This window comes from Amblyraja radiata, chromosome 32 (assembly GCF_010909765.2).
Source record: "Amblyraja radiata isolate CabotCenter1 chromosome 32, sAmbRad1.1.pri, whole genome shotgun sequence".
Classification (NCBI taxonomy): domain Eukaryota; kingdom Metazoa; phylum Chordata; class Chondrichthyes; order Rajiformes; family Rajidae; genus Amblyraja; species Amblyraja radiata.
In genome coordinates this window covers 6,136,587-6,149,581 of record NC_045987.1, presented here as the reverse complement: position 1 = coordinate 6,149,581, position 12,995 = coordinate 6,136,587, and the positions used below count along the sequence as shown (strand labels likewise).

The following is a 12,995-nucleotide window of genomic DNA, read 5'->3' as shown; positions in this document are numbered from 1 at the left end:
GGGACTCCGGTTTCCTCCCACACTCCACTAATGTACATGTTTGTAGGTCAATTGGTTGGGTCATAATTGTAAATTGTCCTTCGTGTGTGTAGGGTTGTGTTAGTGTACGGGGATTGCTGGTCGGCGCGGGCTCAGTGGGCCGAAGGACCTGTTTCCGCGCTGTAATTCTAAACTAAACTAAAGGATTTGGGTGGGGGGGGGGGGGAATTGTCCCGAGTGTGTACAAGAGTTGTAGAATCTGTACAACTATTATACAGTTATGGAAATAGTTTAGTTTAGTTTAGAGAACCAGCCCACCGAGTCCGCGCCGACCAGCGATCTCCGCACATTAACACCATCCTACATAACCTAGGGACAATCCTGCACATTTATACCAAGCCAAATAACCTACAAACCTGTATGTCCTTGGAATGTGGGAGGAAACCGGAGCACCCGGAGAAAACCGGAGCAGGTCACGGAGAACGTACAAACTCCGCACTGACAGCACTCGTAATCAGGATCGAACCTGGGTCTCTGGTGCTGTTAAGCCCCTGTCCCACTTAGGAGACCTAAACAGCAACCTCTGGTGACCTTGCCCGCCACCCAAGGTTTCCATGAGGTCACCGGAGGTTTTGGTCACTCTCCCTAATGGTCGAAAGTGGTTTCCGCGTGGCCGAGGCTTCATCTAGGTTGCTGCTATTTTTTCATCATGTTTAAAACCGGCCTTGACTATAAATAGGTTGCTTTTTTAAAAATCGATCATTTTTTAGCCGCAGGTCTAGTCGAAGCCGGTTTTCTTCATAGTCGAGGAAGGTTTTTAACATATGCGTGGGAGGTGGTAGGAGGTTGCAGGTCACCTCGACCTTGATTATTTTTTGGGTGGCAGCGGGCAAGGTCACCAAAGGTTGCTGTTTAGGTCTCCTAAGTGGGACAGGGGTTTTAAGGCTGCATATCTACCACTGCACCACCGTGCCACCCTGTTGTAAATGCTATTGATGAGAATGTCGGGAGAATAAAATGGGCATGGGATTGATTACGGGTGCTTGGTGACTAGCAAGGACTCGGTGGGCCGAAGGGCCTGTCCCTTACTATTGTGACGTCTGATTTGATGACCTTAATGAGACTTTATCATAAAGTTATAGGGTTTCATTTTTGTGTGATTACACCTTGTCTGTGTAGCTTGCCCTTGCACCTTTAACCCTTGATTGTCTGAACCCTGCCAATGTCCGTGCCCCAACACTGGTGTATCATGTTGAGACCCTTCTTCAGACTAAGAGTCAGATGAGGATGGAACAAGAGATACAGATGGTGATAGAGAGCAGCGTACAACCCAGCAGTATGAATATTGATTGCTCTGACTTTGTTATCCTTGCATCCTCTCTCTCCACACCTCCCCACCCAAGTCATACTACCTTCAAAGTCGTCTTTAGTTGTTATTGTCTGTAACTTGTTTTCACCGAGCCCACAGCTAAAAATGGCCCGTATCCTTTATCATTGTTACTTTTTTGTATATCTTTCACTCATTTGTTATACATCTCTCTACATCACGGTCTATATCTCTCGTTTCCCTCTCACCCGACTGAAGTCTGAGGAAGGGTCTCGACCCGAAAACGTGGCCATTCCTTTCCTCCAGAGCTGCCGCCTGTCCCGCTGGTTCACTCCAGCGTTTTTGTGTCTAACCTTGGTCTAAAGCCGCGTCGTCTGCAGTTCCTTCCTGCACTAGAGTATCATGGATGCTTCGGTGCGACCTTCCCCAGTTCAGGCCCCTCTTTCGCTACTTCCCGCAGGTCTCCTGTGGCAACTGCGACCCAGTGACATTGAGGTGGAGCTCCTGAGCCACACGCACAGGGTTGTGAGCAAAGACCTGGAGCAAGAGACTGGGCTACACACCGGCTGGATCGAGAACGGCGGCCTCTTCATCGCCTCGAACAAGCAGAGGTTGGACGAGTACAAACGCCTCATGTCAGTAAGTTCCTCCCGGACTTCATATGTTCAGAAGTGATTGCAGATTAGTTTAGTTTGGAGAAGCAGCATGGTAAACAGGCCGACAAAAGTGCTGGAGAAACTCAGCGGGTGCAGCAGCATCAATGGAGCGAAGGAAATAGGCAACGTTTTGGGCCGAAACCCTTCTTTGATACACAGGCCCTTCGGCCCACCGAGTCCGCACCGACCAGCGATCCCCGCACATTGACACTATCCTACACACACAAGGGACAATCTTATATTCATACCAAGACAATTAACCTATAAACCTGTACGTCTTTGGAGTGTTTCAAGAGAGAGTTAGATTTAGCTCTTAGGGACAAGGGAATCAAGGGATATGGTGGAAAAGCCAGAACGGGGTAATGATTTAGGATGATCTGCCATGATCATATTGAATGACAGTGCAGGCTCGAAGGGCCGAATGGCCTACTCCTGCACCTGTTTTCTATGTTTCTATGTTGGAGGAAACCGAAGATCACGGAGAAAACCCACGCTGGTCGCGGGGAGAACGTACGAACTCCGTACAGACAGCACCCGTAGTCGGGATCGAACCCGGGTCGCTGGCACTGTAAGCGCTATAAAGGCAGCAACTCTACCGCTGCGCCACCGTGCCGCGGCGAGATGAGCAGACTTAGGCCATTTGGCCCATCGAGTCTACTCCGCCTTTCATTCCAGGCAGATCTATCTTTCAAAAACCTTTGTTGAATATATTCGGCACCCAAAGATTCACAAGTTCCAGGTGAAATTTCTCTTCAACTCAGATCCCTGAGCTGAGAATTTAAAACCACCAAAACAATTTGTGGGTGTGACCTTGAAGTCACCTGGTTGCCATTTAAAAAAAAATCATAATGTCCTTAAAGGAGACTCGCTGGTCTGAGTCTATTTACATCTGCAGTCACACAAGCACACGTGGTGGGAATTGTGTCGTGTTCAATATAGGCAAGGTAACAGATAGAGGAAAAGGGGCATTGAGGTTCAATCAAAAAATGACGGAACGCGGAGAAGAGGCTTTTTGCCTCCTCTTAACTCTCTGAAACAGCTGACAGATTACTCTCACTTCCCTCTCTACTCCACAAGCCACCAATCTCTCCCTTTCACCGCAGTATCTTGTCCCCACCCCAACTTCATATCTGGTGTCGAGTATTAAAGTTCCGCCTTGTGTGAGCTGTCTCTCGCCCAAGTGCGTCAACATTATTTTATTTCCTAGACTCATAAATGCTGGAGTAACGCAGCGGGGCAGGCAGCATCTCTGGAGAGAGGGAACGGGTGACGTTTCGGGTCTCTCCGGAGACGCCGCCTGTCCCGCTGAGTTACTCCAGCATTTTGTGTCTGATCGGTTGAAACCAGCATATGCAGTGCCTCCCTACATCTTTTATTTCATACTTGGCTTATAATGGGTTTTGAGTTATTATACACGAGGGCAAGCAAGCGCAGTATGTTAGCCCTGACCACACAGTAGCTGAAAGTAATAATTAATCCCTTTTCATATTTACAGGCGTGCTGGCATCAGCCAGTGTTTAAATCAATCGCTAAATAAACTCTTGCACAAGCAGCAAGGTCAACGGGACATGAACAACATCCACCAACCCTTGTTTTGGGCCTCTAATGGTGTGCGGACTAGGGGGTGTGAGGGGGCAGAGTGTGAGGTCTGGGGTGGGCCTGCCAAGTGCTGAGTGTGTGCAAACACAAGCATTCAAAGGTTTTCATTACAGGATGGCAAGTAGCCCTTGCATCCCTTCTCTCTCTCTCTCTCTCTCTCTCTCTCTCTCTCTCTTTCCCCCCCCCCCCCCACCCTAGTCGTACTACTAGTTTCACTGTCGTCCCGTTGAATTTCAGTGTCTGTGTAACTCGTTATCACCAACCCCAACAGCCAACAATGGACCATTGTGGGCTCCACCTTTTACTGATTGTCGATACTTTTTGCATATGTTTCATTCACTTGAGCAATGTCTCTCTATATCACCGTCTATATCTCTCGTTTCCCTTTCAAGATTCAAGAGAGTTTATAGTCATGTGTCCTAGATAGGACAATGAAATTCTTGCTTTGCTTCAGCACAACAGAACATAGTTGGCATGAACACAGAACAGATCAGTGTGTCCATATACCATTTCTGACTTTCTGTCTGAAGAAGGGTCTCGACCCGAAATGTCACCGATTCCATTGTCTCCAGAGATTCCCCCTGACCCGCTGAGTTACTCCAGCTTTTTATGTCTGTCTTTGCTTTAAAACCAGCATCTGCAGTTCCTTCCTGCTCCTTTTGAAGTCTCTATGTTTCTGTTGAGGGGGAAGAAATGCAGAAACAGGAACCTGACCATTTAACGTTCTAAAGGACCTGTCCCACTTTGCGATTTTTCTCGGCGACTGCCGGAGTCGTATCAGTGTCGCCAAAAGATTTTGAACATTTCAAAATTCAGCGGCGACACAAAAAAAATGTTGCGACACTTGAAAAAAACGGCGCGCGTCAATACGTCGTCACGCCGCGTCACGCTGAACCACACCGCAAATCTGATACGTCAGTCAATGATGCCGGCAGTCGCTGAAAAAATCACTAAGTGGGACAGGCCCTTTAATCATTCCCTTTTGTCACCGATGGCTTGCATTGATCCGTATTAGAAACATAGAAACATAGAAAATAGGTGCAGGAGTAGGCCATTCGGCCCTTCGAGCCTGCACTGCCATTCAATATGATCATGGCTGATCATCCAACTCAGTATCCCATCCCTGCCTTCTCTCCATACCCCCTGATCCCTTTAGCCACAAGGGCCACATCTAACTCCCTCTTAAATATAGCCAATGAACTGGCCTCAACTACCTTCTGTGGCAGAGAATTCCACAGATTCACCACTCTCTGTGTGAAAAATGATTTTCTCATCTCGGTCCTAAAAGACTTCCCTCTTATCCTTAAACTGTGACCCCTAGTTCTGGACTTCCCCAACATCGGGAACAATCTTCCTGCATCTAGCCTGTCCAACCCCTTAAGAATGTTGTAAGTTTCTATAAGATCCCCCCTCAATCTTCTAAATTCTAGCGAGTACAAGCCGAGTCTATCCAGTCTTTCTTCATATGAAAGTCCTGCCATCCCAGGAATCAGTCTGGTGAACCTTCTCTGTACTCCCTCTATGGCAACAATGTCTTTCCTCAGATTAGGAGACCAAAGCTGTACACAATTACTTCTGGGGAAACTGAGACACGGAATAAATGACTCTCACTCCCCTGCGTGCAAACTGGAAAAACAGCACCTCATGTTCCACTTGGGTAGATTACAACCTAATGGTATGAACGTTGAATTCTCCAATTTTAAGATTTACCATTCCGCCACCCCCCCCCTCCCCCCCCCCTTCCAATTTTTTCTTCTTTCCAGTTCAGTTTCAGTTTAGTTTATTGTCACGTGTACCGAGGTACAGTGAAAAGCTTTTGTCGTGATGCTATCACCCTCCCCACGTCCACTCGATCAAGGCCTTAATAATAATAATAATACATTTTATTTATGGCCGCCTTTCAAGAGTCTCAAGGACACCTTACAAAAATTTAGCAGGTAGAGGAAAAACATGTAAGGGGAATGAAATAAATAGTAGAGACATGACTAGTACACAAAGTAGAAAGAATTCAATACAAAACACAGTATGAGGCAATTAATGCACAGATGAAAAGGGAAGGGGACGTGGGGCTAAGGATAGGCAGAGGTGAAGAGATGGGTCTTGAGGCTACTAAGTTCCAATCAGGAAATACAATACATGATTGCAACCGAGCCACTTACAGTGTGTGGACACGTGATAGTCCAGGGTAAAGCCAGTGAAGTCCGATCAAAGATCAAAGTCCGAGGGTCACCAATGAGGTAGATGGTAGTTCAGGACTGCTCTCGAGTTGTGGTAGGGTGGTTCAGTTTCTCTCCATTTTCCCCTTCTGCTCTCTTCCTTGTGGCCACTCCCCCCCTCCTCCCCATCCCCTTTTCGAACCCATTTATCACACTATCCCACCCTCCCCCCCCCCCTCTCGGCCCTGTCCCCTTCCATATATATCGCTCCCTCTGGCTTTATATTTCACTCCTCTTTCACCTCTCTCCTTTTGTGACACTATTCTGTGCCCTTGCCTCCTTCCGTCCCCTTGTTCATCTCTTGCCTTGTCCGCCCATCCCCCAAACAGCCCCCCCCCCCCCTCACCACCCCCCACTACTCCCACCTGTATCCACCTATCACTCTCCAGGCTTAATCCTGCCCCCACCTATTTTCACGCTTTCTCCCCGTTTTACAAATCAGTCTGAGGTAGGGTCCCCGACCAGAAACATCGCCTATCCATGTCCTCCGGAGATGCTGCCTGACCCGCTGAGTAACTCCAGTACTCTGTTGTTCCACGTAAAACGTTCAGACTGTCCATCCTATCGATGCTTCATAGTTTCAGATAAGAACAGGATAAATTATTTTTTTTAACCAATTCATCTTATTTTCCCTCCCTCTTTTAGTTGGGGAAGGCCTATGGGATTGAGTCCCATGTGTTGTCCCCCTCGGAGACGAAGGATCTGTACCCTCTGATGAACGTGAGTGACCTGTACGGCACTCTCTACGTCCCTACTGATGGCACCATGGACCCTGCCGGGACCTGCAGCACCCTGGCACGTGCGGCCACCACACGTGGGGCCACGGTAGGTCACCCGCTCCTCCCTGCCGGCAACCATCTCAGCGCCAGAGATCCAGGTTCGATCCCGACCGTGGGTGCTGTCAAATCACAAAGACGTACGGGCCTGTGGGTTAATTGTCCTCTCATAGAAACATAGAAAATAGGTGCAGGAGTAGGCCATTCGGCCCTTCGAGCCTGCACCGCCATTCAATATGATCATGGCTGATCAGCCAAATCAATATCCCAGACCTGCCTTCTCTCCATACCCCCTGATCCCTTTAGCCACAAGGGCCACATCTAACTCCCTCTTAAATCTAACCAATGAACTGGCCTCAACTACTTTCTGTGGCAGAGAATTCCACAGATTCACCACTCTCTGTGTGAAAAATGATTTTCTCATCTCGGTCCTAAAAGACTTCCCCCTTATCCTTAAACTGTGACCCCTTGTTCTGGACTTCCCCAACATCGGGACCAATCTTCCTGCATCTAGCCTGTCCAACCCCTTAAGAATTTTGTAAGTTTCTATAAGATCCCCCCCTCAATCTTCTAAATTCTAGCGTGTACAAGCCGAGTCTATCCAGTCTTTCTTCATATGAAAGTCCTGCCATCCCAGGAATCAGTCTGGTGAACCTTCTCTGTACTCCCTCTGTGGCAAGACTCCCCAAGTGTGGTAGACGGGAGAGTGAGAATGACATAGAACTTATTTTGGGTACATGGATAGGACAGAGTTAGAGGGTTATGGGCCAAACGCAGGCAGGTGTAACTGGGACCAGTGTAGCTGGGACATGTTAGCTGGTGTGGGCAAGTTGGGCTGAAGGGCCTATTTCCACCCTGTATGACTATGATTATGAGAACTAGTGTGATGGCTGGTCGTCGTAGACCCAAACTGGCCGAAGGGCCTGTTTCCATGCTGTATCTTTCAATCAATCATTTGAGCCTAACACCAGAATCTTGCATGTGGTGCAAGGCTGTGAATGGCATCTGTGTTATAGGACAGTGCTCAATAATGAGACGCCATTTTATAGCTGTTTGTCCTGTGGAAATATTTAACTCTTGTTTTGTGGATCGCATGGATTCTGATTCCTCTTGCCGATACCTCCTGACACCTCACGCTGCCTCGGCAAGGCCAGCAGCATAATCTAGGACAAGTCGCACCCTTGGCCACTCCACTCCTTCTGCCCTCTCCCATCTTGCAAAAGGTGTATAAGTGTGAAAACTCACACCTCCGCATTCAGGGACAGTTTCTTCCCAGCTGTTATCAGGCAACTGAATCATCCTACCACAACCAGAGAGCGGTCTTGAACTACTATCTACCTCTTTGGTGACCCTCGGACTATCCTTGATCGGACTTTACCTTGCGCTAAACGTTATTCCCTTATCGTGCTCCTGTACACTGTAAGCGGATCGATCTTCTTTCGTGTGGCGTGCACAGCCTAAAGTTGTAGGACAACTTGTACTATTTGATCTTCTGTTTGTGCACGTCGAGTTGATTGCATTAGTCGAAACAGGGCAGACCACGTGAAGGTTGCAAACTTCCACCCCAGTAGATCGATTGTAATCATGTGATCTTTGATTCCACCCTCTCACTTGAGCCTCACATCCGCCATGTCATTAAAACCTCCTTCTTTCATCTCCGCAACATCGCCAAACTCAGACCCTCTCTCACACCGCCTGCTGCTGAAAGACTCATCCATGCCTTCATCTCCTCCCGACTGGACTATTGCAACTCACTTCTCCTTGGCATCAGCTCCACCTACATCAACCGACTCCAACTGGTCCAGAACGCAGCCGCCCGACTCATCACCCACACCAAATCCTGGCATCACATCATTCCAGTCCTCAAAAAACTTCACTGGCTTCCCATCTCCCACCGGATCACCTACAAAATCCTGGTCCTCACCTACAAAGCCCTCCACCATCTGGCCCCCCCATATCTCACCGACCTCCTCTCCCCCTACCAACCCTCACGGTCCCTCAGATCCACATCAGCCGGTCTCCTCTCCATCCACAAGTCCAACCTCCGCAGTTTTGGGGACAGAGCCTTCTCCAGGGCAGCTCCCAGGCTCTGGAACTCCCTCCCCCAACTGATCCGCAATTCCGTGTCCCTCACCATCTTCCAGTCCCGCCTCAAGACCCATCTCTTCACCTCTGCCTATCCTTAGCTCCACGTCCCCGTCCCTTTTCATCTGTGCATTAATTGCCTCATACTGTGTTTTGTATTGAATTCTGTCTTTACTTTGTGTACTAGTCATGTCTCTACTATTTATTTCATTCCCCTTACATGTTTTCCCTCTACATGCTCAATTTTTGTAAGGTGTCCTTGAGACTCTTGAAAGGCGCCCATAAATAAAATTTATTATTATTATTATTATTATGTATTGCCGTTCTGCTGACTGGTTAGCGCGCAACGATAGCGTTTCACTGTACAGGTGAGGATAAACTAAACCGAAATTAACTCTGATAAATCGGTCACAGCTTCTCTTGCCTCCAATCCTGCAATTCCATGTGGCCAAAAGCACCAAGATTGCCACATAAGTTTCAATGGTGATAGACACAAAAAGCTGGAGTAACTCAGCGATGGTCGGTGCAGCATCCGTTGATCTGAAGAGAGATGGGTCTGCATTGGTACCGTGTAATCCGGGCAGTAGGGGTTGAGTGAACTAATTCAGAGTAGATCAAGGAGACATGTTCCATCTGGTCCCATCTGCACCCCTTGCTCCCCACCCATTGCACTTCATATCCCTTGTTCTTTTCGCCCTGTTTGCAGGAACGGGCCCAGAAATCACTTGAACTCGTTCAGCTTCACTTAACCCCTTAAATGGTGATTGTGCGCAGGTAAACATGGGCTTTGCTGGCTGCAACCCTCAGCCGTTAACGCCGCGGCAGTCAACTTACATTTATGCGGCTGCGTTAATGGGGATTGAAGGCCGGGGGTGAAGGCACTGGAGCGTGAAGACTCCGAGCCAAACACAGGAAGACGTTTCTGTTTCAGTGCATCTGTCTCTGAAGGCATTCACTGAGTTGTCTCATCGAACAGCTTGTTCAAATTGCTCGGGCGTTTCAGCCGACAAGGAAGCGTAGCAGCTTATGCGGAAAGTTGGTTAATGGGCAAGTGTTCCTTGGGCTGTAGGAGAGGGGTCAAAGCTGGCTCCGTCTTTACTTTCCCATCTGGGCTCCGTGGAATTTCGGGAAGCAGGAGGGGAGGTGGGCCGGGCGAGCTCAGAGTCTAGCCAAGGGATTTAACGTGGTCACTTAGAGTCATACAGTGTGGAAACAGGCCCTTCGGCCCACCTTGCCCATGCCGGCCAAGGTTCCCCATCTAAACTAGACCCACCTGCCTCACTTTGGCCCGTATCCCTCTAAACCTGGCCTATCCATGTACCTGTAAGAGTGTCGTTTCAATGTTGTTGTACTGCTTGTCTCAATAATCTCCTCTGGCAGCTTGGTTCATAAACCCACCGTGAAATTTAGAAAAAGTTGCCTCTCAGGTTCCTATTAAATTTCCCCCCTCGCCTTTAACCCATGTCCTCTGCTTCTCGATTCCCTTACTCTGAGTAAAAGACTCTGTTCATTCATCCAATCTATTCCCCTCATGTTGTTATACACCTTTATATGATCACCCCTCATCCTCCTGCGCTCCAAGGAATAAAGGAAAAAGTAGGTCACGGGGAGAACGTACAAACTCTGTGCAGACAGCACCCATAGTGAGGGTTGAACCCGGGTCTCTGGTGCTGTGAGGCAGCAACTCTACCGCTCTAAGATTTGAGATATCGAATCTTGGGTCAGAGTTCTTGGTGCAGGGATAAGGGTTGCACTCTGTGACATTTTTGTGGTTACTTAATTTCTCTCTCTCTCTCTCTCTCTCTCTCTCTCTCAAGGTGATTGAGAACTGCCCAGTGACGGGGATCCAGGTGAAGGTGGATGATTTTGGGGTTCGACGGGTCGCTGGCGTGGAGACAGACTATGGAACGATCCAGACAGCTTGTGCCATTAACTGCGCAGGTGAGACAGAGAGCGAGGCGGGGAGGTGCTGGCTTCACTCACCTGGCTGCAGTTCCCACCAGCCCACTGATAGACACATAGAAGCATAGAAAAATAGGTGCAGGAGTAGGCCATTCGGCCCTTCGAGCCCGTACCGCCATTCAATATGATCATGGCTGATCATCCAACTCAGTATCCTGCAATTGCCTTCTCTCCATACCCCCTGATCCCTTTAGCCACAAGAGTCACATCTAACTCCCTCTTAAATATAGCCAATGAACTGGCCTCAACTACCTTCTGTGGCAGAGAGTTCCAGAGATTCACCACTCTCTGTGTGAAAAATGCTATTCTCATCTCGGTCCCAAAGGATTTCCCCTTTATCCTTAAACTGTGTGACCCCTTGTCCTGGACTTCCCCAATCTTTCTTCATATGAAAGTCCTGACATCCCAGGAATCAGTCTGGTGAACCTTCTCTATGGCAAGAATGTTTTTCCTCAGATTTGGAGACCAAAACTGTACGCAATACTCCAGGTGTGGTCTCACCAAGACCCTGTACAACTGCAGTAGAACCTCCCTGCTCCTATACTCAAATCCTTTTGCTATGAATGCTAACATACCATTTGCTTTCTTCGCTGCCTGCTGCACCTGCATGCCTACTTTCAATGACTGGTGTACCATGACAGCCAGGTCTCGTTGCATCTCCCCTTTTCCTAATCGGCCACCATTTAGATAACAGTCTACTTTCCTGTTTTTGCCACCAAAGTGGATAACCTCACAATTATCCACATTATACTGCATCTGCCATCTGCCATGCATTTTCCCACTCACCCAGCCTGGACACACTTGGAAGGCCAGTCTAGTACCTGCCATTCACCCATCTTCAGGGTGCTCCCAAACTATCTCTCAATTCTGGTTATTTTTGTTAACATCGAGAATGTCTGCCCAGCAAATGTCACCAGCGCTGAGATTAGAAGTGTTCTCTTTGTGGTGGCCAACCGGTGAAATTCATTGTCACAGACGGCTGTGGAGGCCACGTCCATAGGCGGAGATCGATAGATTCTTGATTAGTACGTGTGTCAGGGGTTTCTGGGGAGAAGGCAGGACAATGGGGTTGAGAGGGAGCCATGGTTGAATGGTGCAGGAGATTAATCCTGTTCCTAGTTAATTATGAACTCCAAAAGTGGAACATTTTTTTGGTGGTTTAAAATGTTCAACTCAGGGTCTGAGTCGAAGAGAAATCTCATTTGGAGGATGCGAATCTTTGAAAAATCGTCTTTGAGGTTCAACAGATTTTTGGGTGACATGGGCAGGTGAATGTGATGTAAAGGTTCACCAGATGGGTTTTGCCATCTTCCAACCCCCACCCCCTAACCCCTCATCCCCCCCCCCCCCCCCCCCCCCCCAGCTCCCCTCACCTCCAGTCCTTGGCACTTCCCCAGGGCAAGTCCATCTTCCCACTGCCTATAAGTGAGCATTTAGTTCTTTAGTATCATATGTACCAAGGTATAGTTTTATTTTACCCGCAGTTCAGTAAAACTATTGGTGTCCATTAAGTACAATCCCAGTTTAAGTACAGAATGTTTTGAAACAGCCCACTGAGACTACGGAGTAGACTTGATGGGCCGAATGGCCTAATTCTACTCCTATTCCCTTTGACCATGTGCAAGAGATTAACACCGAGATTATCCATTGCTTTGGGGTGATGGGTAACGGAGAAAGGGGGTCGTGAGAAGGTGAGGTCAGAGTGCGGGAATATGATATATGATAAAACAGGATGTCTTGTGCGGAAGCAAGGAACTGCAGATACTAGATTACAGAGAAGGACACAATAGACAATAGACAATAGGTGCAGGAGGAGGCCATTCGGCCCTTCAAGCCAGCACCGCCAATTCAATGTGATCATGGCTGATCATCCCCAATCAGTAGCCTGTTCCTGCCTTCTCCCCATTTCCCCTGACTCCGCTATTTTTAAGAGCCCTATCTAACTCTCTCTTGAAAGCATCCAGAGAACCTGCCTCCACCGCCCTCTGAGGCAGAGAATTCCACAGACTCACCACTCTCTGTGAGGAAAAATGTTTCCTCGTCTCCGTTCTAAATGGCTTACTCCTTATTCTTAAACTGTGGCCCCTGGTTCTGGACCCCCCCAACATCGGGAACATGTTTCCTGTCTCTAGCGTGTCCAAACCCTTAATAACCTTATATGTTTCAATGAGATACCCTCTCATCCTTCTAAACTCCAGAGTGTACAAGCCCAGCTGCACCATTCTCCGGAGAACATGGATAGATGACGATTCGGGTCTGAAGAAAGGTCCCAGACCAGAAACGTCACCAACATATCCATATTGTCCAGAGATGCTGCCTGACCTGCTGAGTTACTCCAGCACTTTGTGTCCCTTTGTGATATGCTGTAGAGTGGATAAATCGTGGATGTGATGAA

At 48.3% G+C, this 12,995-nt stretch overlaps 1 protein-coding gene across 1 annotated transcript in view; it reads left to right on the top strand.

Annotated features, from left to right (window-relative positions):
• Positions 1-12,995, top strand: part of sardh (sarcosine dehydrogenase) — a 51,742-nt gene that overhangs the window by 11,807 nt on the left and 26,940 nt on the right. Inside the window, exons 3-5 of the mRNA XM_033049412.1 lie at positions 1,767-1,945; positions 6,423-6,602; positions 10,456-10,579. Of these exons, the coding sequence (XP_032905303.1) occupies positions 1,767-1,945; positions 6,423-6,602; positions 10,456-10,579 (483 nt within the window). The remainder of the gene's footprint in view (positions 1-1,766; positions 1,946-6,422; positions 6,603-10,455; positions 10,580-12,995) is intronic.